Source organism: Parambassis ranga, chromosome 7 (assembly GCF_900634625.1).
Source record: "Parambassis ranga chromosome 7, fParRan2.1, whole genome shotgun sequence".
In the NCBI taxonomy this organism is placed as follows: domain Eukaryota; kingdom Metazoa; phylum Chordata; class Actinopteri; family Ambassidae; genus Parambassis; species Parambassis ranga.
Window position 1 is genome coordinate 16,648,891 of NC_041028.1, and position 27,155 is coordinate 16,676,045.

Below are 27,155 nucleotides of genomic sequence, written 5' to 3' on the forward strand. Positions count from 1 at the left end.
TCTGTCTGCTCCTACATTTCAAGACAGAATTGTCACAAGTTTAACAACATTAACATGACCCATCACTGCAATCCTGACTTTTCCACACATCTGTCTGGCAGCCTTTCTGATAACAGATATGTTCACAGGCTGACTTGGTGTGAGCTCTCTGAAGAATCATGCAGCGCTCTGACATCCTCAGTCCTTAGCTCTCCATCCTCCAACCTCACAGAGCTGGACCTGAGTCATAATGACCTGCTGGATTCTGGTGTGCAGCAACTTGCTGGAGGGCTTCAGAGTCCACTCTGTAAACTGGAGATTCTCAGGTAAGTCTCTTATTACATAAATCAACAGTTCATTGTGTCCCATGTCTGTGGCGGTCTTTATGAGTCTGGTTGCCAGTGCCATTTTGTTTGCTGTTGTGTGCTGGGGCAGCAGCTGAAAGGAGACACAAACAGACTCAATAAACTGATCAGAAGGGCCGGTGATGTTGTGGGGGTGGAGCTGGACTCCTTGACAGCAGTGTCAGACAGAAGAATGCTGTCTAAGCTGCAGGGGATCCTAGAGAACAGCTTCCATCCTCTCCACCAAGTGCTGCTGAGGTGCAGGAGTACTTTCAGTACCAGACTGATCCCTCCTAAAAGCACCACTGAGCGCCACAGAAGGTCATTCCTTCCTGTGGCCAACAAACTGTACAACTCCTCCCTCTGAGATCAGACAATCTGATCTAACACACTGTCTTGTTAAATATATATATAATTGTGGACACTGTCCGATTTTACCACACACAGTATATAGTATACAACTACCAGTTTTGAATTGCCTGGATATTACTTGAATGTTTATTAGTTTATTAGTGGCTGCAGTGGCTCTAATACCCGGAAGGTTGGTGGTTCGATCCCAACTCCTCCCTAGTCACTGTTGTGTGTCCTTGGGAAAGGCACTTTACCCGCACTGCCTCCAGTGCACTCAATGGTGTATGGCGCTCTTTGCTGGGCTGCCTTAAGCAATTTCCCCATTGTGGGACTAATAAAGGTTTCTTAATTTAATTTAATTAATTTAATTATTGTTTAGAATTTTATTTAGGTTTTTTATTTTTATTCTATTCTTACTATTTTACCTTGTTTTTATTTTAACCTGTTGTTAAGTATACATGGAGCACCTGGAATGCAAGCAAATTCTCCCTGGGATTAATAAAGTATCTCTGATTCTGATTCTGAGTCTGACTGCTGTGTAAGTAAGGCACTCAGCAAGCTATAGTTTGCTGGTACATGATGTAAAAATCAAATGCAACAGGACTTGTCCTTGACACAAAAATACATAATGATTATTTTTAACAAGAGTCATTTCTGACTGTGTGGTCTGCAGGTTGGCAGGCTGTCAGGTGACAGAGAAAGGCTGCTGTTTCCTGGCCACAGCTCTCAGATCCAACAAGAAGTCCCAGCTGAAAGAGCTGGATCTGAGTTATAATCACCCAGGAGACAAAGGAAAGAAGATGCTCTCTGATATAGCTGATGATCCAGATATGAAGCTGGAGACAGTATGGTATGTTCAAATGTTGGGATGTGTGTGTTTACAGAGCAGGTCATACTACTAGCTACACTAAAGCAAAATCTGATTATAATCACTTATTTCATGTTAAGTTGGTGAATTCAATCACTGGCTACCTGCTACTAAAACTATGTCTACTTTAAAGTAAACTGTAACTGAAGTGGAAATCACAAATATGTTTGCCCACTTCTGTGGAGGCATTTGAATGGAACTGTTGGATTGATTCAGTGGTTAATTGCTAACTGTTGTGATGTGACTGAGTAAAGGAAGAAACAACATTTAAAGACAGACATTTGACCATTATACAAGACTTAACTGTAGGGTATTAAGGAAGTTTACAGAATAGCAAATATGAACTTAATAATGTTACACGTTGTTCTGCTGCCTCAATCAGTACAGCAAACGTCAATTATTGTGATTGCACTGTATCAAAGAATAAGCATTTCTTTTTATTTGTACAGTTTTGACTATGATGGAGAGCATGACCACTCTCTTGTTGAAGAAGTCAAAATGCAGCTCCAGTCAGGAACACAGGAGTTTGAACAGTTCTCTCCCTCACACTGGTCAGCTCTGACTTTTGTGCTGTTGACATCAGATGAGAACCTCCATGTGTTTGATCTGAAGAAGTATCTGAAATCAGAGAAGCTGCTTTTGGCAATGTTACCAGTCGTCAAAGCCTCCAAAACCACTTTGTAAGTACTTTGATCAATCATTTCTCTTCAAAACATGATTTCAGTATCAACCAACTGCACATTAAGCATTTTTTTACTTAACCTGAACAGTAGTTACATATAATCTATAATAAGTCAATCCAGGTGTCGGTTACACTTCTTGTGTGTCACATCCGTTTGTCCAGTGTTTCACTGTGTTGTGGTCTGGACCTATTCCTTTCAGGATTGAAGACATTACCTCAACTAGAGTGTACTTCTAAATGTTGGCTCCTTTAATGCTGTGCTAAACATCTCACACCTCAGCATGCATGTCTATTATGCATGTGTGTTACCATAACAAAGAGGACATACTGGTTCCTCACCTATACATTTACTACCACCTGACCCAATAATTGGGGAAGTGCAAGCACAGCCAAAAAAGCCAAATACAGTGATGATCCACTAGTGACTTGCTGACTTTTCCAAACATCTGTCTGGCAGCCTTTCTGATAACAGATATGTTCACAGGCTGACTTGGTGTGAGCTCTCTGAAGAATCATGCAGCGCTCTGACAACCTCAGTCCTTAGCTCTCCATCCTCCAACCTCACAGAGCTGGACCTGAGTCATAATGACCTGCTGGATTCTGGTGTGCAGCAACTTGCTGGAGGGCTTCAGAGTCCACTCTGTAAACTGGAGATTCTCAGGTAAGTCTCTTATTACATGAATCAACAGTGCATTGAGTCCCATGTCTGTGGCGGCCTTTATGTCGCTCATGTGTGTCTGACTGCTGTGTAAGTCAGGCACCTAGCAAGCTATAGTTTGCTGGTATGTGCTGTAAAAAATCTAATGCAACACAAACTCATCTTTCCTTACCACTCACTAAAATACATAATGATTATTTTGGACAAAACAAGAGTCGTTTCTGACTGTGTGTGGTCTGCAGGTTGGCAGGCTGTCAGGTGACAGAGAAAGGCTGCTGTTTCCTGGCCACAGCTCTCATATCCAACAAGAAGTCCCAGCTGAAAGAGCTGGATCTGAGTTATAATCACCCAGGAGACAAAGGAAAGAAGATGCTCTCTGATATAGCTGAGGATCCAGATATGAAGCTGGAGACAGTATGGTATGTTTCAGAACAGGTCACAGTAAATCTCTTTCTATGCTAAAAGAGAAAGTATCACAAATTGCTGGTCTATGGACTCAATTTCAAATCGAGATGGTGAAATTTTGAAATTGCCAATTACTAGCTCCCATGCTAAATATGGAGCTTATGTGGTTGTGTGCATAAAGCAACGTTTGAAGTCATGTGTCACAGAAGTGGAAACCACCGCTGCTAGACAATTGGTCATTACAAACATTTAAGTATTTACTATTAAGGCAGTTTACAGTATTGCAGATATGAAGTTGAAAGTGTACCAACTTTTTCTACCTACTCATGCAGTAACAAAAACTATGTCAAATACTGTGATTGCGCTATAATGAAGAATGGACATTTCTTTTTATTTGTACAGTTTTGACTATGATGGAGAGCATGACCACTCTCTTGTTGAAGAAGTCAAAATGGAGCTCCAGTCAGGAACACAGGAGTTTGAACAGTTCTCTCCCTCACACTGGTCAGCTCTGACTTTTGTGCTGTTGACATCAGATGGTAACCTCCATGTGTTTGATCTTAAGAAGTACCTGAAATCAGAGAAGCTGCTTTTGGCAATGTTACCAGTCGTCAAAGCCTCCAAAACCACTTTGTAAGTACCTTCATGAATCAGTTCTCTTCCAAACATGACTTCAGTATCAACCAACTGCACATTAAGTATTTTTTTACTTAACCTGAACAGTAGTTACATATAATCTATAATAAGTCAATCCAGGTGTTGGTTACACTTCTTGTGTGTCACACCTGTTTGTCCAGTGTTTCACTGTGTTGTGGTCTGGACCTATTCCTTTCAGGATTGAAGACATTACCTCAACTAGAGTGTACTTCTAAATATTGGCTCCTTTAATGCTGTGCTAAACATCTCACACCTCAGTCTGCATGTCTCCATGTGTGTTACCATAACAAAGGACATACTGGTTCCTCACCTATGCATTTACTACCACCTGACCCAATAATTGGGGAAGTGCAAGCACAGCTGTACACGTCACAGTTGCTCCGTCTGCATCTACACACTAACCTTAAGCTGTTTTTCCCTTTTTCCCGTTTTGACAACAAGGAAAAGGCCCAAGTGTCACAACATCATCATGACCCATCACTACTTTCCCTTTTACCATTGATCAAAAGCCAAATACAGTGCTGATCCACTAGTGACTTGCTGACTTTTCCACACATCTGTCTTGCAGCCTTTCTGATAACAGATATGTTCACAGGCTGACTTGGTGTGAGCTCTCTGGAGAATCATGCAGCGCTCTGACATCCTCAGTCCTTAGCTCTCCATCCTCCAACCTCACAGAGCTGGACCTGAGTCATAATGACCTGCTGGATTCTGGTGTGCAGCAACTTGCTGAAGGGCTTCAGAGTCCACTCTGTAAACTGGAGATTCTCAGGTAAGTCTCTTATTACATAAATCAACAGTGCATTGAGTCCTATGCCTGTGACGGTCTTTATGTCGCTCATGTGTGTCTGACTGCTGTGTAAGTCAGGCACCTTGCAAGCTATAGTTTGCTGGCATGTGCTGTAAAAAATCTAATGCAACACAAACGTGTCTTTCCTTAACACTTACTAAAATACATAATGATTGTTTTTAACAAAACAAGTCATTTCTGACTGTGTGGTCTGCAGGTTGGCAGGCTGTCAGGTGACAGAGAAAGGCTGCTGTTTCCTGGCCACAGCTCTCAGATCCAACAAGAAGTCCCAGCTGAAAGAGCTGGATCTGAGTTATAATCACCCAGGAGACAAAGGAAAGAAGATGCTGTCTGATATAGCTGATGACCCAGATATGAAGCTGGAGACAGTATGGTATGTTCAAATGTCAGGATGTGTGTTTACATGTGTGTATTTGTAAAACTTAAATATCTAGTGCAGTTGATACACTGGACATTTCTAAGTTCTTTATATAATAAAACAACTCAAGACATAATTACAGTGAAAAATAAGGATTAAATATAAAGATCTGAAATATTACCATTTAAAATTCATCATTAAAACAGACAGTCCAGACAGAGGACCTTAAAACCATTAGGGGAGAGTGGGGTATTTTGTGCCAAGGGGCAAGTATTGCCACCCCTGTTATTTAGAAAACCATAGATGGTCATGTGACCACATAATTATGAAGAGGCATCTATTTCACTCATCCTGCAAAGAAGGGAGACACATGGCTTGAGGGTTACGCACATTTAAGTTAAAAAAACAAGATAGAGGATTGTTTTTTTATTTTCTTGTGCTACAGTTTAAAATGTGAAATTGGGTGGGGTACCAAGGACTGTGTTGAAGGGCCTGTACTCCAATCAGATTTCTGTTAAAAAAAAAGATCAAGCAGGTAGCAATATAATATAATTGATTAAAGGGGACTTGTTACATAAGGACCTGATATTGAACACCCCAAGTTTTAAGTCAGTTTGAGTAGGACCAGAGATTATCTTCTTGATTGTGATCAAATTTGATTGCAAGACACTTTACCCTCTTATCCACTCAGTGACCTCTAACTATTATGCTTGGGGAGAGTGTTCTCCCCAAGGCCCCAGGTTAAACAACAGAGGCTCATTGTGTTCTAGTTGCTGACAGCAGTCTTGGTGGCTTTAAAGGCCATTGATGCTAGTGGTCTGAGTGAGAGAAAGAGAAAGAAACAAGACTGGATGCAGGCTGTAGTTGTCAAGCTGGAGTTGAAAAGGGAGGGGCAGGTTGAGTTGAACTAAGCTACATGATTTTGGGGGAAGAAGAAAAAGAGGTGGTGCACCTAGGGCCTCTGGGCTCTGTTGAAGATACCTGAGACCTAGTAAAGCTTGGTGTGAGGGGGACCACTTTGATTCCAGATGTCACCAAACTCTGATAGATGAAGTGATTTAGGAACCCAAAAGGTGAAGCCAGGGGAGCAGGTGAAGCAGAGTGTGGAGGAAAATACTGTCAAATACTGTGATTGCACTGTATTGACTACATTTTTTTTTGTACAGTTTTGACTACGATGGACAGCATAGATTAAAACCAGGCATGAAGAAGTGTAAGTCTTTTCTTTTTCTGAAACTGATTTAAAAATGTTGGCTCAATATCACAATGAAAAAGTATATTGAAGTCCAAAATAGGGACAGCTGTACCACACAACTAACCCTAACCTTAACTCAACCCCTAACCCTAAGGGCAGCGTAATAATATTAATATTAATGTGATATGAAAATCAGTGCTATCAGTAAAATGCCAGTAAAATGATGGAGGTGAAATTGGTGAACTCATTGATTCTTTTACAGGTACTGTTGAACAACATTTTCTTCTTCTTCTTTAGCTTCTGAATGAAAAAATTCATTACAGCCATGTAATTGTTTTCCTTTAGAGGCATTGGCTCAATAATGGTTTCTTTTTATCTTTAAATGTCCTGAGAACTGAGAACATACTTATCATCGAACATCAGTGTAGACGTTATAGTCATTTGACACTGCCTGCCCTCAGTTTAGTATAAAAATGTGTGTGTGTGTTTTCAGATGGTGCTCTTCTGAAGTTTGATGAAAATACAGCAGGCAAAAGGCTCGTTCTGTCTGATGGGAGCAAAAGAGTCAAAACTGTGCAGAAGGTGGAGGAGAAGCCAGAGCGACTTCAAACTCAGGACAGGTTTTTGAGGTCTCAGGTTCTTTGTGATAAGGGTCTGAAATGTCTCTGTTACTGGGAGGTGGAATGGAAAGGAACAGTTGGCATTGCTGTGACTTATGGAGGTGTAGGTAGAAAATGGGACAGTAGTGGTGGTCTAGGATGCAATAAGAGTTCCTGGAGTGTGGTCTTCTCCAAAAATGAAAGGGCTATTCTAAAAGGGGAAACATTACAACATATTAATGAATGTCCTTTTAATAAGATAGCAGTGTTGCTGGATTGGGAAGGTGGAACTCTGAGTTATTACGGTGTCTCATCAGGAAAGCTGAGCCTCTTACATACATTTCATGCAAAGTTCACAGAGCCAGTGTTCCCAGGATTCTGGTTTAAGAAAGGCTCAGTGACCTTGTGTGACTGAGCCTGTACATGACATTTAAACATTAACAGTATATGGCTTCATAATTTCAGAATCACTGATTGAAACACAGCTATGGCATCCTGTGGTTGTAAAGCTGTAAAATACAGACCGATTTTCTAGTGTCTTCCGTCCCACACATTTAGTATACACACACAAGTGGCATAGCTCCAAAATACATATCATATTTAGCTGGGCCTAAAACTTGTATCAGTGCCCCGTCTTTTGTCATAACTATATATACATTACTCAAAATACATGACCCCACCCTGACATACGCACATCCTCACACAGAAAACTTGACTTTATGACACACTAAAACACCGATGTGTGGAAATGTGAAGCACATACAGTATATAGTACAAGTGCACACAGGCTTACTGAAGCTTATGTAATATTTGAAAACAGCTATTATGGGATAGGATTTTTGTATTTACTATTGTGTTTTATGAAGGTTCCGTATGACAGGGTTTCCCACACATGGATCAATTTGTGGCGGGCCACCACATAAATAGCCAACACGATTTAAAAATATAGCTATCCTTCTGTTCATTCAACTCCATGCAACTTTCTCTCTCCCTCTCGTTCATGCATGCACGTGCACACACACACACACTGACAGCTGATTCGTCCACTCGTCCTCTCCATGTGCTATGCCTGATGCCTAAAAACTATTGAAGGAAAACCCGAATCAGCAGATATTTGCACAGACGGTCGGCGATATCTGGAGTTCACTGAACGTTACTGATAATGGAAGGTCCTGGCAGGGATCTAGTAAAAACTTATTTGTCTTATCAGTCAGAACTAACTTAGAGAATTAAGAGTGAACTGAATCAATTCAAAATGCTTCTTGTAGCTTTAAAATTGTCATTAGCACAAATTATTATATAAATAGTATGAAGCAATGTTTTTGCTTGGCAAATCTAACTTGCAATGATTACCACATTTGTTATTTATATCTTTTGTGATGGTGTTTTTTTCACCCATGAATGAGTTCCAACTGATGCAGGTTGCTATGCTATGCTGCTATGCTATTCCTGACTACAGTTGGGAGGCTGAAAAAAGTTAACAAATTATAAGTAACATAAAGACTAGTAATTTATTTACTTATTATTACATCGTCTGATTATTTATTTTAGAGATAATAGTTTTTGTCATAATAATTTACAGACACTATCATTTCGCTGTGCACATGTCCTGCGCACTGAGCGAGACTGAGCTCATCCAGCATGGTCTGGGTATTATGGGTGGAACGGTTCATGAAAAAAATAGGAACCGTTCGGTACACGTGTTTCGGTTCGGGGGAGTGTTCTGTTCGGTCCTGGACATGGCATCAACTAATGCAGGGAGGCATTTTTACCACAGCATATAGACGAGTGTTGGCAACTTGGCAACTCGCTACATTTGGTGACTTTCCAAACTTTTTTTAAAAAATCAAAAGCATCTAGTGACTCTCTCTGGAGACTTTTAGAGACTGACGTGAAATCATTCTGCAGTCAGGCTACTCTCCTCGACAAGCAGCAACCGTGAGCTCCTCCCCCGCCTCAGCGCATTTACAAGCAGTCAGTCTCTGTAGCTTCACGCAGCAGGTTCAGCTGCAGGCAGAGCAGAGAGACCCACATCACTCTGCGTCCAGTCGTGCACAAAGCTGCCGCAGGGACCATAATGGCTTACAGAGCAGGATGTAAATAGCATATTTCAATGGCAAAAATAAAATAAAAACACGAACATCTGTACCGTTAGCTTAGCCTAGCGTAGTCATAGAGTTCAGGCTATCCAACTAGATGTGATGAGCAATGGTGGACAAACCAGTGCAGCAGCGATGAATTGTAAACGCACAACTATGCAGAGACAGAAATGACATGCTGCCGTGCAAAAAAGATAAATAACATGAGCTGCTTAGTTTGTTTGATAAAAGAACAAAGTGTAGACCTGTTCTATAGGAAATGTTTTCTTAAATAGCTTCTGTTATGATCTGGTGCTATATAGAAATTAAAAAATTAAATTGACTTGACCTGATATAATGATGGGAAAAACTGAACTGATTCTTAAATATATTAAATGTTGGATAATTAGGATATATATATATATTTTGTGCTCATCTATGGTATTTCCAGAGTGTTTAAAGTAAGTAAAGTAAAAACCTGAACAATGTGAACCGAACCGAAAACCGTGACCTCAGAACCGTGATATGAACCAAACCAAGGATTTAGTGAACCATTCCACCCCTACTGGGTATATCTGAAGGATGCTGCCGTTGTTGCGAGCGGGTGCGCCTAAAGTTATAAGACATTTATTAAAATAATGTTTAATAATGTTTTGCAAACATACAGACAAGGCAGCTTTCCATTTTTAGCTGATATGCCATGTTCGTAGTCAAGCTGTGATAGACAATTTATTGATCCGCGAGGGGAAATTCAGGATGCAAAATGCTGCCACACTGCAGATGTCTCTGACATGGAAGAGGAGGAGTGACTGTAAATGACACGGTCAAAACAAAATAAATATTTAGCAAGTAGTGAAAACAATGGGGGTGTTCAAAGATAGACTGTTACCTGTGAAACAGTGCTCTGAAAACACCCCCATTAGCACTTGGTACTTTGCGCTACAAAAAGTCGACCAATCAGAATTTTGGTCAAGCCAGAATGTATCGACTAATAAATCAACCAGTCGACTGGGAGATTACAGCTCTAATACTGATTTTCTAGTGTCTTCCTTCCCACACATTTGTAGTATAAACACACAAAGTATTTTATTTAAAATATTTTGCATGATTATCATTTTCTTTTTTTGTACATATGTTTGTGACTACAAAAATGTAAAACAGTGTTCCTTTTCATAGTCAGTGGAGTACAGACAGCCATGAAGAGAGGCATCAGAAATGTCTGTATTACTGTCTGCTGCAATGTGAAAGCCTGAGCGACATTTGACATGTATGAAGAATGAAAACATCAACTCGTCTGTATTCTAACCTGCTGTCTTCTACCAGAGAACCATACAATTGCAACACAGTTTTATTGGGGGATCCATATTGAGATAGTAGAATATGGAAATAAAAAATGTTAATGTGGGAATGTTCTAATAAAGACGTATTGTTAATAATTCTTCAAGTTATGTGTTTAAGTAGCGAATGTATTCATTCTTTTATTTTGAAAGGGAGCGTTTTATTTTGAAGGCAGTTTATGCAGTTCCTTCTGCTTTCCTCACGTTTTCACATGTTTACAACGGTGCAGCAGTCACTGACGATGTAAGTTATGTTCCCACTGATGTGAAATGAATGAGTACATGTTACTTACCCCCTCTGTTAGTGTTGCTCCCCCATGGTGTGTGTTTGCACTCTTTAAGATGTCCGTTTTAGCATAATCGCGATTTAGCACGCTAAGCTAATTCAGTGTTTATATGGCTGTTAGCCTCAAGCTTTTTTTTAGCTACATATTTATGTTACATGGTTAAAGGTGGAAACAGCACATGTGACTACATAACAGTTAATCCTTATTTGAATGTATTTTATTTACATTTTTGTGAAGTTATTATTTACTGTATTCATTTAAGCATTTTATGCAATGCTAAAAGTCCTTTGTTTTATACATGTTTCAGAAACTGCCCTCTACAGTGCACTGTATTGCTCTGTATCAAAATGCACCACTGTGTCCAGAAAGTTCTGCAGTAAAACTTATAAACTCATCTGATGTCCTGTGAGTTTTCTGACCGAAGCCCTGCAGTGGTCAATCAGGCAAATTCAAATCAGCATCAGAGGTCACAATCCTCAACACGTATGCTTATGCTAATTATAGAATTTTTATCATCTATTTTAGTTCATGTTACACATGTTGTGTATTTTTAGGACCTGAGCACGAAATGTGCGAGAACCCTATTAAAATGCAAGTGTTTATTATTATTGTACGTCATTCTTCTTCCGGCTCCGGTATTGCGATTTTGACCCCCTGAACATGCTCAAAAACTCACCAGATTTGGCACAAAATTGTCCCCCAACAAAAATCGCGACTTGACACTGTCGCCATTGGCGGGCGCAGCACTTCGGCATATGGATGTTACACCGTGTGGGCGGGGCAACGCCACAAAGGTGACCCTTCGCCACCAGAGAAAGATGCTGTGTTTCTTGATTTATTCATCCTACCTGCCTCTTACTCTATCATGACATCAGCCCCTGTGCACCTTTTCATATCATCTTATTGTCATATGTGGGTGTGGCCACACGGCTCAGCAGCGCCCCCTAGAATGAGATCTCAGTCCCCGTTTGACCTACAGACACAAAAATTGGTACACATGTATCATCTCTAGACAAGAAAAAAAAGTTTGGAGGTATCCTCTAAAACGCACAGGAAGTCCACCATTTTGAAAAAAACTCGCCATTTGGCATTTTTCACTCCCCGCACTTTTACCAACTGCTCCCAGAGCATTTGTCCAATCCACCTGAAAATTGGTCTGGTTACTCTTAAGGTATTAGGGACCAAAAGTTATCAAAAACTCAGCACTTCATCCAACGGTCTGGCTGCGGCGCCGCCACAAATTTGACCCTTCGCCAATGCACAGAAAATAGAAGTTTTGTGGCTGTATCTCCCTCATACTTCATCCTATGTGGATAAAACGTTACAGTCATGCTGCACATCTGACTCTGCACACATTGATATGCTGATACACTACAGTCACTGCGCCACCTACTGGCCGGAGGACCTGTCTTTTGTATATGTGTGCTTTGCTGTACTCTTCTGCCCTGCAGACCACAGTTCATGCTGGTACAGGTGGGAGAGAGGTCGTGGGAATATAGGGGAGGCAGCAGCTGCTGGTCCCACGGACCACAAGGAGTGCAAGGGCCCATCATCGCTGCTTGCAGCTTTAATTTTCATTAATGTCATTAATAATAAGACTTTCTTTGTAAACATAGTATGGTTGTTATTCTTCCTTTCATGTTATATCAAATAATACATCAAGCAAGCACTGCAAGTGCAAGAGGGCTCTGAAGGTGCAAAACTCAACATGCTACTGTATTAGTGCTGGGTGGTATGACCAAAATTCTATATCACGGTATTTTATATTATTATAACGGGTTCCGGTATTTGACGTTTTTTTCCCCATCATGCATGACGTGTTAACTGCATTGATTGTGAGACGAATTACTGCAGTACAGTGGTTACCCTACCCAGTCATGAGAATTTACAAAAAAAATCCACATTAGTATTACATGTAATACAGTAGGGCTGTGGGTTAATATTTAATATCCAGTAGCATGGTGATTATCGTGATTCAGGGTTTTTCCTCAATTACGATTAATGAATGATCATTTTTATTGTTTTTATTGGGGGGGGCTATACTCATGGCTTCACGCTTCACGCAGTCTGTGTTCACTTGAAGCCACGACTGAAGTGGATGAAAGAGGCAGAGTGACGTGACCTCAGCTTGTTAAATACATTATGACAGAGAAATCCTGAGGTGGCAGAAATAAGAACAAAATCTGTTTGGACTGGACTTTTCATACAAATACTGCAATTCAATTGGCTAATGAGACTTTATTTTACACCAGAAAAACCCTTCACTAAAATTCAACATACAGATCCCAGCTCTCTGTAATAGATGCAGAGAAGATAAGGGCACTTGCTTCCATTGTCTGTGGTTATGTCCAAAAATCAGAGAATTTTGGAGAGAGGTTAAGGAGAGTTTATCAGTGAAATTAATGCTGGAGTCCATTTTTTTATATTTGGCATATACCCTGAAGAAATTCACGTAAATCGCCATGAAAAAAAATCCTCACGAATCTATGATTTTTTCGTGAGTGATCGCTCCGCATGGAAAGAAATGGACAAAGCAAGCATAGCGAAATGGTTCAAAGAAATATCAAAAAAGACAAACAAGATGTTTTTTAAAAAGTGTGGGGCTAATTCATTAATTATAATTAACAAAGATTTGACCTGCTGCACATATCTGGGACATCATAACTAGTCCTTGTATAGATCCACAATAATATGCTGCATTTTCACAATACTATTCATCTGAAAGTACTCTCATGGACTTGTGCTCTGCCTTTAAATGTGCCTTTTTGTTTGTCAGTCTGTCTGTGTGTGTTCATTTTGTATTCGTATCTCTAGAAATTAAAATCATTTAAAAAGAAAAAGGTTTTGGCCCTAGGAACAATTCACATTAAAAAAAGGCATGCACATTTTAAATTCTGTCTCTTTCTCAGTCCAATGGACTGACGTGTGTATACATCTGAATGTAGGTACTAATCTACTGACAATGAATGACAAGGAGCAAAAGCAAAGACAACATGAGAAGTGAAACAAACCTTTGGAAAGAAAACCAGCCTCTGGAAGCTCTTTCATTGTTAATATGAATCTACTTCAAATCTGTGAAGAAGCTGAAAAACTACATTCAGATCCAGTTCCCACATCACAGACATCAGATCTGTTTCATTCACTCTCTTTCTGCTTATTTTATTCTGTTATATTGATCTGCTGTTTCTCATTGAAAGCACATCACAGCATTTCTGCCTCCATATCTGAAGACTTGTTTTAATTAGAAAGTTGCCTGTGCAAGGCTCAAGTTTAAGGAATTGGCGTTTAGCCTATGTGCTGAATGGAGACAAGGGTTGTTTGTGTGTGAACTGAAAAGAAAGATTACAGGAAAGGTCCAAATTTTAGGGTGAATATGTTTAGCTATGGTCATGTTAATAAGTACAAAACTCTTCTCGTTAATGAGGCCAAAATATGAATAAAAAGATAATTAAAATGACTACATTTAAGTAATGATTGGGTGCTCCAGCTTCCTCCCATCATCTAAAGACGTACTTGTTAGCTCAATTGATGCCGCTAAGTTGCCTTTAGGTGTGAGTGTGAGTTGGACTGGCGACCTGTCCAGGGTGCAGCCTTTCACTACTGGATTGGCTCCAGCTGCTAGGCTCCAGCCCCCTATAACCCTGTACTACATGACAAAGCAGGTTCAGATGATGGATAGATTCTAACCCAACTGAACAGACAGGTTTAAAAGATCATTAACTCAAAACCATTGTTCAGATTGAGAAATTATAAAACAATTACATAAAGTTAGAACAAATGATGTAGCTTGGGCCCCCTGTAACCATACAGTATTTATTTAGTGAAGGCAGAACTGGGCACTACTCCAGAATTTCTCCAAGAGCCCAACACTTGGGCTGTGTTGGACCATTGTTCACTTTAACTACCTTTTCAAATGTTGTTTGGTTATATTTGGCAACAGAACTATTGACTGCACTAAAAGTTGTCCATGCAATTCTGTCCACACACTGTACAAAAGTAAGGCCAAAATATCTGGCTTGCTGCTGCTGTCCCAGAAAAGGGAATCTGCAATCAGTTCAGCCACAAGTGCGTCATTCAGTTAGCATGGATGCTCCATCTCCATGAACAAATTCCAAAAGAACAACACAGCTGCCTCCATGTACTTCCATTCAGAAGTTATGGTTCACAACATCTGACCATGCCTTTTTAATTGAGCATTTAAACACAGCCGATTAAGAAAGCCCCTTCACGTCCAGGCTCCAGCCAGGCCCAGGCCAAACACACATTCAACAATAAGCCAGAAGGGTTAGGAAGGGTTAAACCAGAAAGTAAACAAAGGGCTCCTACAGATACACAACTTAGCCGAACAAGTTCATTTTGTTATTGGCTACCAAAACTGTCAATAATTGATTAAATATGATTAGGGTCACAGAAGAAAGCAAAAGCAGTTTGTACAATTTGACAATTTGTAGTTTGAGTTTTTAAAAAAGGATTCAAAAATTGATTTGGAGCAGTATTACTTTACCTTGACCACAAGGGGGCAGCAAAGCAATCAACAACAGCAGCCTGCGGTAATGGATTAAATAAAACTGAATAAAAAAACAACCTGACCAGCATTGATATGATCTGTGAAGTGCTGTGGACTTTGTGATCACAATTCACTTGCTATAGTGTTACAGCTCCTACAGGTTTGGTCCAATGAGTTTTCAGGAAACTATGTTTTGGTGTACTTTGGCCCCTTCAGGGATTTACTTCTTGGCAGGTGTAGTACTCTGCTGGGCGTGGCTGCTGTTTTATAGGCTACTTTTTTTCTTTTTTACTTTTTAGTGATTACAGCAGTTCAGATCCCTCTCTGTCCATCATGCATCAAGCTTCATTTCACCACCTCATCCACCCACATACTGTATGTAACCTTGACCATTTCTCTTCTTTTTGGGCCCCTCTCTTGTTTAAAGCTCTGCACCCTCTCTTAACTTATACAGAAAGCTAAGGGCCACAGATTTTTTTATATATATATAACAATATATTGGACCAATACTGAAGTTCTGTAAGACTTTTTCCAACTTCAGTGTTATAGCAGATTTTATGGACACGCAAATTGTTGTTCAGTTTATCAAAACCTTCGAAACGGCTTACTCTTCGTATTACTTACCCTACCCCCACTCCCCCCATGCACTTTTAACCCCCACTCACACACACAGGTGTGCAGAACTCAACATCACACACACATGGACAAACACTCATCCATCATTAGACATGAAAACGGGTCAGGGGTGAAAAAGGTGAGAAGGGTAGTGCATGAAATACTGAGGCCCAAAAATTGATCTCCATTACAGGAAGTATAAACGGGCTGAAATAATCACATATCATCTTAAAATAATTTTGGATCATGTTTAATGAACACAATTAAATGAAAACATTTATAAAATGTACTCATACAAATTATGGGCAAACTAGTCAAGTCTGAACATACTGATTGTCTAAGCCAGTTCACCTCACATGTCATGCCATAAAAAATATGGGGGAACATTTTTGGAGGGGGCGGGGGGCGTTTTTAACTTCCTACATGCCATTTCCTGCATTCTGGTGGATTTTAACAGGTTGTTAAACAGTTATTTTACCTACAGTAGTAAACGCTTAAGCTGGATCCATACTCCATGAGAACAAAGAACTTTCTTCTCGCTGTCGGCTCTCTGACTACAAAATGACATCATTTTGTTCTCGGAGTGCCTGTTCGGCAGCTTTCACGGACACATGGCTTGGGCAGAACTTTTTCTCTTAGTGGTGTGCAAGAACAATTGTGTGACTGGTCGGAATTCAGTGGGCATGATGAATGTGGAGATTATCACGGCGTTACACACGACGCACACATTAAAAGGAGAGGGGATGTATCTTCTATCTATTGTCATGCTATACGCCCTCTTCCCCGAGCATTATCAGCTCGTTAGGCCAGGTAACCACGACGCGCACAATCGTCAAGATTTTGTGTGTGACGTCGCTGCAGTGGGCAGGCCATATGAGTTCTGCACACACGCTTCTCGGGGAGTCTGTGCCGAAACAAACTTTTTTTTTTGGTCTTGCCACCCCATTTTTTTCCCTTCAGATCTACGCGATTCACGTAGGTCACCTATTTTGGTTTCAAAACAGCGAATTCCACCAAAAGGTGAGGGATTTTCATGTCTGCATCATTTTGATACACATTGGTCAGACACACACACAGATGCACACACCAGATGTCTGATGCTAACACTCTTCCACTTAGAGTGTGTTTTTACAATATTGTAATGGATGAGTCCATTAGTATTAAGTAGCGGGGTCGTCTATTTTTCACACACTCACTGGCACCAAAAGTGAGGGTGAGCTTTCAACACACTCCTCACTTCACATGATGAAATACAGAGAAGGTCATCGTATCCGTTCATTCTTTCAATTATAACACCTGCAGTCATGCATTGATTGAAATAACAATAAATAAATGCAATTAAATAATTGTATCTGAATGAGTGAGTGTGTGTGTTTGATGCCAAAGCGTTGTGAGAAAGCGCAACAGATGGAGACCTGAAAATAAGCTATGAGGATATGAAATTTGTGGAAATTCCAAAACAGAGCATTCTTGAAGCAGATGTGGTTGAGTACTGCACTGATTACACAACAAAACTGTGATCACATGGCCTGTACACATGAACAGTTTTAAAAGATTTATGACTGTCACTGCTTTAGTTATGGAGACTTAGTTGGTGTTTTCATGCAGTCTCTCTCATACACAGATAGACACACTTTCCAGTAGTAACTGAGGAGACAACAGCAGACCTGTCACTCCAATAGTGGTTAATATATAATGTCACTGCAGCATAGAATGAAACTGAGGGGGAGATTAACTGGATTATTAACAAGCAGGAGTAAAGACCAAGATATTGAGCTGAGATATATTACACTTCTAGCTAAAGTCAGTCATAGACTGTGTGATGGCCCTGCTAATGCTCATGTTTCTAACTGACAGAACTCTGTGTAGTATGAGTAAAAAAAGGAAACAAAGGCTGTGCTGTCATTAAATCTAGCTCTACTACTGTACTTTCTGAATTTTGAAAAAAACTAAATACACTTTATGTCTGTAAAAAACTAAAGCGAACACTAAAATAACCCCTTCTAGATCTCATTGAATAAAAATATTCCAGTTGAAAATCTTCATTCATTACATAGTGGAATATGTTGAGGACAAAATAACATGAAAATAATCAATGTAAATATTAAAATTATTAACCCATATTAACCCTACATTGTGTTCTTTAAGTGCTCCCTTTATTTTTTTGAGCAGTATATTATATGCTCCTGCATCTGAGTTTCAACCAGAGCTTACACACACAGCTCACGCACAGAGCAGGGTGATATCTGCTATTGGTCAATTTTAACAAATGGCACCTCAGTGGACCCATCACAGCCAATAGAATAAAAGGGCGGTCCCTAAGTCTCAGTCACTTCAACCATCCTGGAAAGTGAAAGTGAAAGTGAAAGCACTGACAGAGTGAAGGACACGGTATGGGAGGCTGAGGACAAAGCTGCACAGGAACAACCGTCGTGTATGAACACTTTTTCCTTCATCTGTGCAGGTAAGATCAGTGACATTAGACTGTGATCTGTGTGGCAGAGTTAAAGGTAGGGTAGGAGATTTTGAAAACTCAGTGAGTCAGCCAGATTTTGGAAGTAAGCACACGCCCTTTTCTCTCAGAGCTCACCCCGAAGCCACGCCTCCCAACCAGTCTGTGACTTCGCCCATCATGCACGTACCTCTCTGGTGCATGCAGAGCAGGGAGTGACAACCAGCCAATACTCCGCGCAGGTGCGCCTCGTAGGATTGGCCCCGGATTTCTACCAGACGCGTTACTGCAGCGCAGCGTCAAGCGCTGTGAAACGCTTCCATTATAGTCAATGAGAGTATTTACAGCGGCCGCGCAGCAGCGCGTTTTAGAAGCGCAACACACAGGGCAGCTCCTCACCTTCCCCTCTGAGAACAGCTGCTGCTTCTCTCCCTGCCTTTTGCTTTCTGATGTCGTCCTTATAAAAAGCATGTTCTATCATATAAAATGCCGTTTCTCTACTTTTCAAACTGAATCTCTCCTCGTACATGGCTGTGGCTGTTTCTCTGCCGGTAGCGACGTTAAATCAGCGAGATTTCAGTCTGACGGCGTTTTATTTTGAAAATCCACCGGAAACTATTTTATTCTGGTGACTGACTTCCTGTCTGCTCGATGTAGTTGGTGCAAATAGACGCGTGTTCGGCGCGACACATCTCCATAATAGAACTGCCGCGTATCACTCGCGGAGCAGCGCGCAGCAACGCTTCTGGTAGGCGTAGCTGCCATTATATCAGAGGGGGACGTGTCCCCCCCACATTTTCAAATGGCCCGTTTGGACCCTCACACCTCCCCACACACAGTGGACATGAGGAGGTTCCCAACAAAGACACAGAGAGTTAGAGTTGTTTTCGGCATTAGGCCAGGTTAGCTTCTGTTAGCCTGCTAGCTTCAGCCTCGCCTGGCCAGTGCACAAAGCCGCCTGCTCGTATTCTTATCAGCAAGAATAAAACACATGTGATGGACCGTCAGGACACAGTGGGGCATTATATGAACAGGGACACACTGATGTAGCAGATGAGGCAGGGCATCATTATAAACACATCCACAAGGTTTGTTGTGAATTCAGCAGTTTTATAAGCAAATAAAAATAAAGACAGGATTTTTTTTGTAAGTTAGTATTTTTAGTGTTTCAGCATTATCTGCATTAAGCAGAGTTTGGTTCATGGCCCAACAACTTTTTGAAACTCAGATGATGAGAAGACCACTGTGTTAAATCAACATATGCTGATGTTATTTCAGTGATGATATATATATATATTTTAAAGCTCACTTATATTGGTTGTTAATTGAAAAGTAAAGCACAATCCATCTCCATCTCTCTACTCCATATTTGGGGTTGGTACTGAGAGTGAGTCAGAGGCAGGGCCATCATGTAGGACCAGTGGAGGAAGTTCTATTGCTGAGGTGAGTGATGACGGAAAACTCTATCAGGTGGACATGAGGGAGATTTGCCAGTTTTTTGTCTGTAAATGAGAGAAGGCCTCAGATATAGAGGCTTGTATAATGTGTTTGTCATGACCTGGTGTTTATTTATGGTTTTGTTTTCCTTGTTTTGGGTTTTTAGTTTAATCTGTGTTTAGTTGTTGTTATTTTCCTGTAGTTCTGGTGTTTTGTTTCCTTGGGTTTGTGTTTTGTGTTTCTAGTTGTCTAGTCTTGTTTTGTGTTTCTAGTCTTGTTTTGTGTTTCTAGTTGTCTAGTCTTGTTTTGTGTTTCTAGTTGTCTAGTCTTGTTTTGTGTTTCTAGTTGTCTAGTCTTGTTTTGTGTTTCCTGTTTTACTTTGGTAGTCCTGTCCTCCCTGTGTATTGTCTTGAGTTTTGCTTCCTGTGTTTTCCCTCCTTGTTGATTACCAGCCCTGCCCTCATGTGTGTCACCTGTGTCTCGTTGTCTTCCCTGGTCCCTGTGTATTTAGTCTTTGTCTTCCCTGCACTCTCTGCCAGTTTGTCTTGTCGTCACCAAAGGGGATTGTGTTTAGTCTTGTCCTTGTCTCTGCCATGCCCTGCTACCGCCATGTGACCAGGTTATGCCATGCAATGCCTTTAGACCTTGTTTTTGCTTTTTGTTAAACTTTGGACCTAGCCTAGCCTTGTTTTTGATCCTGTTCTTTCTGTGCTAAGTATGTTGTTTTTGCCTCACCTAGTTTTGCCACAAATAGTGTGATTTTTAATTTGTTATTTTGTACTTTACCTTCGACCACGCAAAGTGTGATTTTTAGTTTGTTTTGTTTGCCCTCCTGGCATTTAAATAAAAGACTGCTTTTCTTTGAAACTGCTCTGCTCTCTGCAACTGTGTCCTCATCCACCACAACTCCTGACAGTACAAACTGGCCACTATGGACACAGCAGGCACAGAAGCAGTTAAACCGGCTGCCTTTAGCCGCGGCCCAGAGTTCGCCCCGTACGAGCTGGTGATCCTCTGGAGCCAGGCCAACCAGCTGAGGAGGAAGCTCCAAGCTGAGCTCAACCTGGTGGATCACCTGCCCTCACCTCCCGCGGACAGGAGGGAGGTGAGGGGGTTGGTGGATCACAGGATCTCGCTCCTGCAACAGCTGGGGGAGTTGTGGAACCTGAAGGAGCAACTCAGAGCCCAGATGGACTTAGCTCTGAGCGCTAACCCGTGGCTCCACCTCCATTATGCCAGGGCGTTCGAGGACATGGGGGAGTTCCGGGCGCCTGTGGCCCCCATGCTGCCCCCCTGGTTTCCCCGCCCAGTCCTCGAGGGCGGGCTCCAGATGACGTCATCCCTTCCGGTGCCGCCAGAGGGCGGGCTCCAGATGACGTCATCCCTTCCGGTGCCGCCAGAGGGCGGGCTCCAGATGACGTCATCCCTTCCGGTGCCGCCAGAGGGCGGGCTCCAGATGACGTCATCCCTTCCGGTACCGCCAGAGGGCGGGCTCCAGATGACGTCATCCCTTCCGGTGCCGCCCAGTGGCGGGCTCCAGATGACGCCATCCTCTCCGGTGCCGCCCAGTGGCGGGCTCCAGATGACGCCATCCTCTCCGGTGCCGCCCAGTGGCGGGCTCCAGATGACGCCATCCTCTCCAGTGCCGCCCAGTGGCGGGCTCCAGATGACGCCATCCTCTCCGGTGCCGCCCAGTGGCGGGCTCCAGATGACGCCATCCCTTCCGGGGCCGCCCAGGGGTGGGCTCCAGATGTCGCCATCCCTTCCGGTGCCGCCAGAGGGCGGGCTCCAGACGGCGTCGCTCCTCCCGTCTCGGCCAGAGGACGGGCTCCAGACGGCGTCGCTCCTCCCGTCTCGGCCAGAGGGCGGGCTCCAGACGGCGTCGCTCCTCCCGTCTCGGCCAGAGGGCGGGCTCCAGACGGCGTCGCTCGTTTCCTGTCGGGACCCTGCAGGGTCCCCTGCTCTGGTTTCCTGTCGGGACCCTGGAGGGTCCCCTGCTTCGTCTTCGTCTCTGGTTTCCTGTCGGGACCCTGGAGGGTCCCCTGCTTCGTCTTCGTCTCTGGTTTCCTGTCGGGACCCTGGAGGGTCCCCTGCTTCGTCTTCGTCTCTGGTTTCCTGTCGGGACCCTGCAGGGTCCCCTGCTCTGGTTTCCTGTCGGGACCCTGGAGGGTCCCCTGCTCTGGTTTCCTGTCGGGACCCTGGAGGGTCCCCTGCTCTGGCTTCCTGTCCGGACCCTGGAGGGTCCCCTGCCTCGTCTTCGGCTCTGGCTTCCGCTTCGTCTTCGGCTCCGGCTTCCTGTCTGGACCCTGGAGGGTCTTCTGCTTCGTCTTCGGCTCTGGCTTCCTGTCTGGACCCTGGAGGGTCTTCTGCTTCGTCTTCGGCGCTGGTGTTCTGCCCGGACCCTGGAAGGTCTTCTGCTTCGTCTTCGGCGCTGGTGTTCTGCCCGGACCCTGGAGGGTCTTCTGCTTTGTCTTCGCTGGTGTTCTGCCCGGACCCTGGAGGGTCCGCGGCCTCGTCTTCGCTGGTGTTCTGCCCGGACCCCGGAGGGTCCGCTGCCTCGTCCTCGCGGGTGTTCTGCCCGGACCCCGGTGGGTCCGCTGCCTCGTCCTCGCTGGTGTTCTGCCCGGACCCCGGAGGGTCCGCAGCCTCGTCATCGCTGGTGGTCTTCCACCCGGACCCCGGAGGGTCCGCGTCTCCATCGCTGGTGGTCTTCCGCCCGGACCCCGGAGGGTCCGCGTCTCCATCGCTGGTGGTCTTCCGCCCGGACCCCGGAGGGTCCGCGTCTCCATCGCTGGTGGTCTTCCGCCCGGACCCCGGAGGGTCCGCGTCTCCATCGCTGGTGGTCTTCCGCCCGGACCCCGGAGGGTCCGCGTCTCCATCGCTGGTGGTCTTCCGCCCGGACCCCGGAGGGTCCTCAGCCATGTCCATGCTGTGCTTCCGCCCGGACCCCGGAGGGTCCTCACCCCTGTCCATGCTGTGCTTCCGCCCGGACCCCGGAGGGTCCTCACCCCTGTCCATGCTGTGCTTCCGCCCGGACCCCGGAGGGTCCTCACCCCTGTCCATGCTGGGCTTCCGCCCGGACCCCGGAGGGTCCTCACCCCTGTCCATGCTGGGCTTTCGCCCGGACCCTGGGGGGTCCCTGTCCCCTCCATTTCTGACTCTGCCCCCCAAGCACCCCAGACTCTCGTTTTACGGGACCTTTGTCTCCGTTGCCCCTGTTGGCCCATGGCCGGGGCCTTCATGAACTCTGGGACTTTGAGTTATTTTGATTCATTTCTGAGACCTTGAACTCCAGCTCCCTGTGTTTTTATTTTTTGGACCCTTGTTTTGTGTTTTTAGGAACGTCTGGGAGCCGTTCCTTGAAGGGGGGGTTCTGTCATGACCTGGTGTTTATTTATGGTTTTGTTTTCCTTGTTTTGGGTTTTTAGTTTAATCTGTGTTTAGTTGTTGTTATTTTCCTGTAGTTCTGGTGTTTTGTTTCCTTGGGTTTGTGTTTTGTGTTTCTAGTTGTCTAGTCTTGTTTTGTGTTTCTAGTCTTGTTTTGTGTTTCTAGTTGTCTAGTCTTGTTTTGTGTTTCTAGTTGTCTAGTCTTGTTTTGTGTTTCTAGTTGTCTAGTCTTGTTTTGTGTTTCCTGTTTTACTTTGGTAGTCCTGTCCTCCCTGTGTATTGTCTTGAGTTTTGCTTCCTGTGTTTTCCCTCCTTGTTGATTACCAGCCCTGCCCTCATGTGTGTCACCTGTGTCTCGTTGTCTTCCCTGGTCCCTGTGTATTTAGTCTTTGTCTTCCCTGCACTCTCTGCCAGTTTGTCTTGTCGTCACCAAAGGGGATTGTGTTTAGTCTTGTCCTTGTCTCTGCCATGCCCTGCTACCGCCATGTGACCAGGTTATGCCATGCAATGCCTTTAGACCTTGTTTTTGCTTTTTGTTAAACTTTGGACCTAGCCTAGCCTTGTTTTTGATCCTGTTCTTTCTGTGCTAAGTATGTTGTTTTTGCCTCACCTAGTTTTGCCACAAATAGTGTGATTTTTAATTTGTTATTTTGTACTTTACCTTCGACCACGCAAAGTGTGATTTTTAGTTTGTTTTGTTTGCCCTCCTGGCATTTAAATAAAAGACTGCTTTTCTTTGAAACTGCTCTGCTCTCTGCAACTGTGTCCTCATCCACCACAACTCCTGACAGTGTTAGTGTAGTGCCACCAGTGTGGTCGACATAACTGTGGTTTCACTTGGAATTAGTTTCTGTTTGTCACCGAGTTTTTGTTGAATTTGTCTCTGAAATAGTCATTAAGTGTTTACTTCTGTAGGTAAAATAGTTTAACAACCTGTTAAAATCCGCAGGAAATCACAACTACTTCATATTATTATATTATATTTCATAATATACTAATGTACTTTTTTCACCACCCACCCACAGAAGGTGTGTCCCCCACATTTTTAATGCTTCCTACGCCACCGTGTTGAGGGAGTAAACCAAGTTTTCAGTAAGTGCTCTGTAACTGCGCTTCTGAAATGTTCGTGGTGTAAATTGATGTTGACAGACAGACAGACGGGCGCATTGCGTCCGTAAATCTCCTACCCTACCTTTAAGAGGAACAGTTACTATCACTTCGGACCTCATGGCACTGCAGCCAAGTTACTTAGAGCTAGTGTTGGGAAGTTTGACTCTTTTTACTGACTTTTTACTGTTGAACACTAAATTGAACGAATCTTTTTGTGAGTCATTTCATTCATTTTTACAGCTGGTGGCGCTGTATCCCTCTTGTTGGTGTTGTAAAAAAGGCTGCGGTTCTCAAAAACTAAATATAGAAGACAACATGCTTTGCTTCAGCTGACAAAGTATAATACACAAGCAATTCAAAGCATGTGAAAACCCAGGAGAGCAAATACACACCACAATAAAGTGACTTCTGTCCTGCATCCTCCCTGCCATTGTTTTTTAACAGTGCTTAGGTAGCTGTCACCTGACAAATGAACAAGAGAGTGTACTGTAAACACAGCCTGAGCTGTGAATGAGAACGAGGAAGGAATCTGTGGAGCCTGTCATGTGACAAATGAAGGATGAACAAGAAGGAGAACTGCTGTGAACTGCCTGTCACATGACAGCTGGTAGAGGACAATTGAATGCAAATCTAATTTTGACAATTATTGGGACAATTAAACCAATAATTAATAAGTTCTCTAAAATATTTACATGGTGCATTTATTGTGTCCAAAATGTGACATTAGGGAGGAGGCGGCAATCGCCAGGAGGAGGAGTGAGCGCACAAGGAAGGGGAAGACAAGACACCTGAAACGACGGGGAGGTTAGGGATTTCAAAATGAAACAGGAAATAATACAAATCAGAAAATCAAACTAGAACTAAGGCAAACACAGCAAAACTACAAAACAAAAGCCCTGTCTAAAGCTGAAACCCTGACAACAGCTGCCAACACTAAAAGATAACCCTGTTATGATGTTCTGATTAAATGTTGTGATATTGTATAGTAAGTTTTTGTATATGTATTTGTATTATATTATATTTTAATTTTATTATATTTTAAATCATGAGGACTACAGATGAAAACTAGCCTTCTAGCCAATTCTGGTTTTTTTTAACCACATGTAATCATGTGTTTTTTGATTGCACTGCCCTCTTTTAAATAAACTAATAATAATAATAATTTGCACATGACACATCACTACTCAGAGCTGTCATGATGATGAAATTATAATTAATATATCGCTTCTACTTCTTGCCGTAAAATAATATTGGTTTATTAACTCGTGACTTAGATTAAATAAATTAAAGTTTCAACTTCATAACAACAAAATAATACCATTCACAAAGCAATCTTCATACAGTCAAAAAACTGTTTGCTTCCCCATTCATCAGCACCAGATGCTATAATTTTCCCCACTTAAATCACCTGTGGCAGCCTGTGGCACCTATTTACAATTACTCAATATGGCTCTTACAATCTCAATCAAAATTAACTAAACAATTAAGTTAAATAGCCCACATGACAACATCTATACACATTTCTATTATGAATGCAAACTTATGATTCTAATTATTAGAGCAGCTTCCCTTGCTATAGAACTGAAGAAAAAAGCTACGTTTATAAGAAAAATGAAACATAGAAATGGTTTGAGCTGGCATACAGCCAGACTGAAAGCAATAGACATGTTAAATGTTGACATGTTAATGTTAATGTTAATGACATGTTAAACTAGTAAACTTTATTTTTTGATTGAAACTCGGCTTTTCCACAGTGTCCTTTTTTATTGGCTGTTTCTTTACATTTCAGACAGGCTTTTCCTGCACCCTGTGATGTTTCTCTGAGTGATCTGTGAAAAGAAGGAGCAATGGACGTCAAGGGAGAAACAACAAGGTAAATTGAAGATGTGGCAGTTAATATGGACAATATGGGGTCAACTCTAAGTATGCTGTTAAGCACATGCACCTAATGTAAACTATATAACAAAGAGGCCTACTTTTCTCTTCAAAATGTAGTCATAGAATGAGTTTGAACCACAGGTTGAACATACATATTCCACCAATGGATCTAACTCACCACCAGATGGTGCTCAGTTAACAGCTGAGTCCCTTTCTTCACTTGCGTGTCCAAGACACGCGGCTGAAGGTCAGATGACATGACTACAAAGTCAATAAATGACCTCCATTCTAGGTGTCCCGGTGCCAGGTGCACTAATGAACAACCTTGTGCTCAAAACATGGTGTTTGTTATGGACAGACCATGACTAGAAAGCACAGAAATCCATTAACAAAACATCACTCAGGTTCAGATCAGGGAGGCCGTTCCTCCCAGTTGCTCCTCTCCAGGTGTTACTGTCATTGCCCACGAGGTCATTGAAGTCCCCCAGCAAGGACACAGTCCACAGAGCTTATAGGGTTAAGGGACACAAAAGGCTTACTTGTAAAATGAGATAAGAAAATATTCAGATCTCCATTTAATTAAAAAAGGTTAAAGTTCATGACTCGGGTCGCACAGAGTGGGAGGCCCCAATAATCGCTGCTTGCACCTTTAATTTAATTATTGAAATGCAAGCGTTTATTCTCTTTTTGTCTTCCGCGTCATTCGCCGCAAATTTGACCCCCTGAACATACTCAAAAAATCACCAAATTTGGCGCACAGGTCAGGTAGGTGAAAAATGGCGATCTGAAACTGTCGCCGCACCAGTGACTTTCAAAATGGCTCTACAGCGCCCCCTAGAATTTGAAAATATTCAGCGTAACAGCTACGACCATGAAAATTGGTACGCTGATGTATCGTCTCATGCCTGGAAACATGCCTTTGGAAAAAAAATCCACCCCCTACAGGGTGTCGGCCATCTTGGAAAAGCCACGGCACTTTTGCGAACTCCTCCTAGGAGAATTACTTGATTATTATATGAAATTGGTGCACTTGCCCTTATGGGGTCAGGGACCAAAAGTGATCAAAAACGCAGCACTTTGCCACCACGAAGTTGACCCTTCGCCAATGCACAGAAAATTGATGTTTTTGTGGCTGTATCTCCCACATACCTCATCCTATG

General features: G+C 42.7%; 1 protein-coding gene across 1 annotated transcript in view; it reads left to right on the forward strand.

The window, feature by feature from the left end:
- Nucleotides 1–27,155, forward strand: part of LOC114438033 (uncharacterized) — a 143,411-nt gene that overhangs the window by 20,238 nt on the left and 96,018 nt on the right. The window contains 10 exon segments of the mRNA XM_028409059.1: nt 129–305; nt 1,348–1,524; nt 1,992–2,222; nt 2,709–2,885; nt 3,125–3,301; nt 3,690–3,920; nt 4,540–4,716; nt 4,952–5,128; nt 6,280–6,326; nt 6,802–6,828. Coding sequence (XP_028264860.1) covers nt 129–305; nt 1,348–1,524; nt 1,992–2,222; nt 2,709–2,885; nt 3,125–3,301; nt 3,690–3,920; nt 4,540–4,716; nt 4,952–5,128; nt 6,280–6,326; nt 6,802–6,828 — 1,598 coding nt within the window.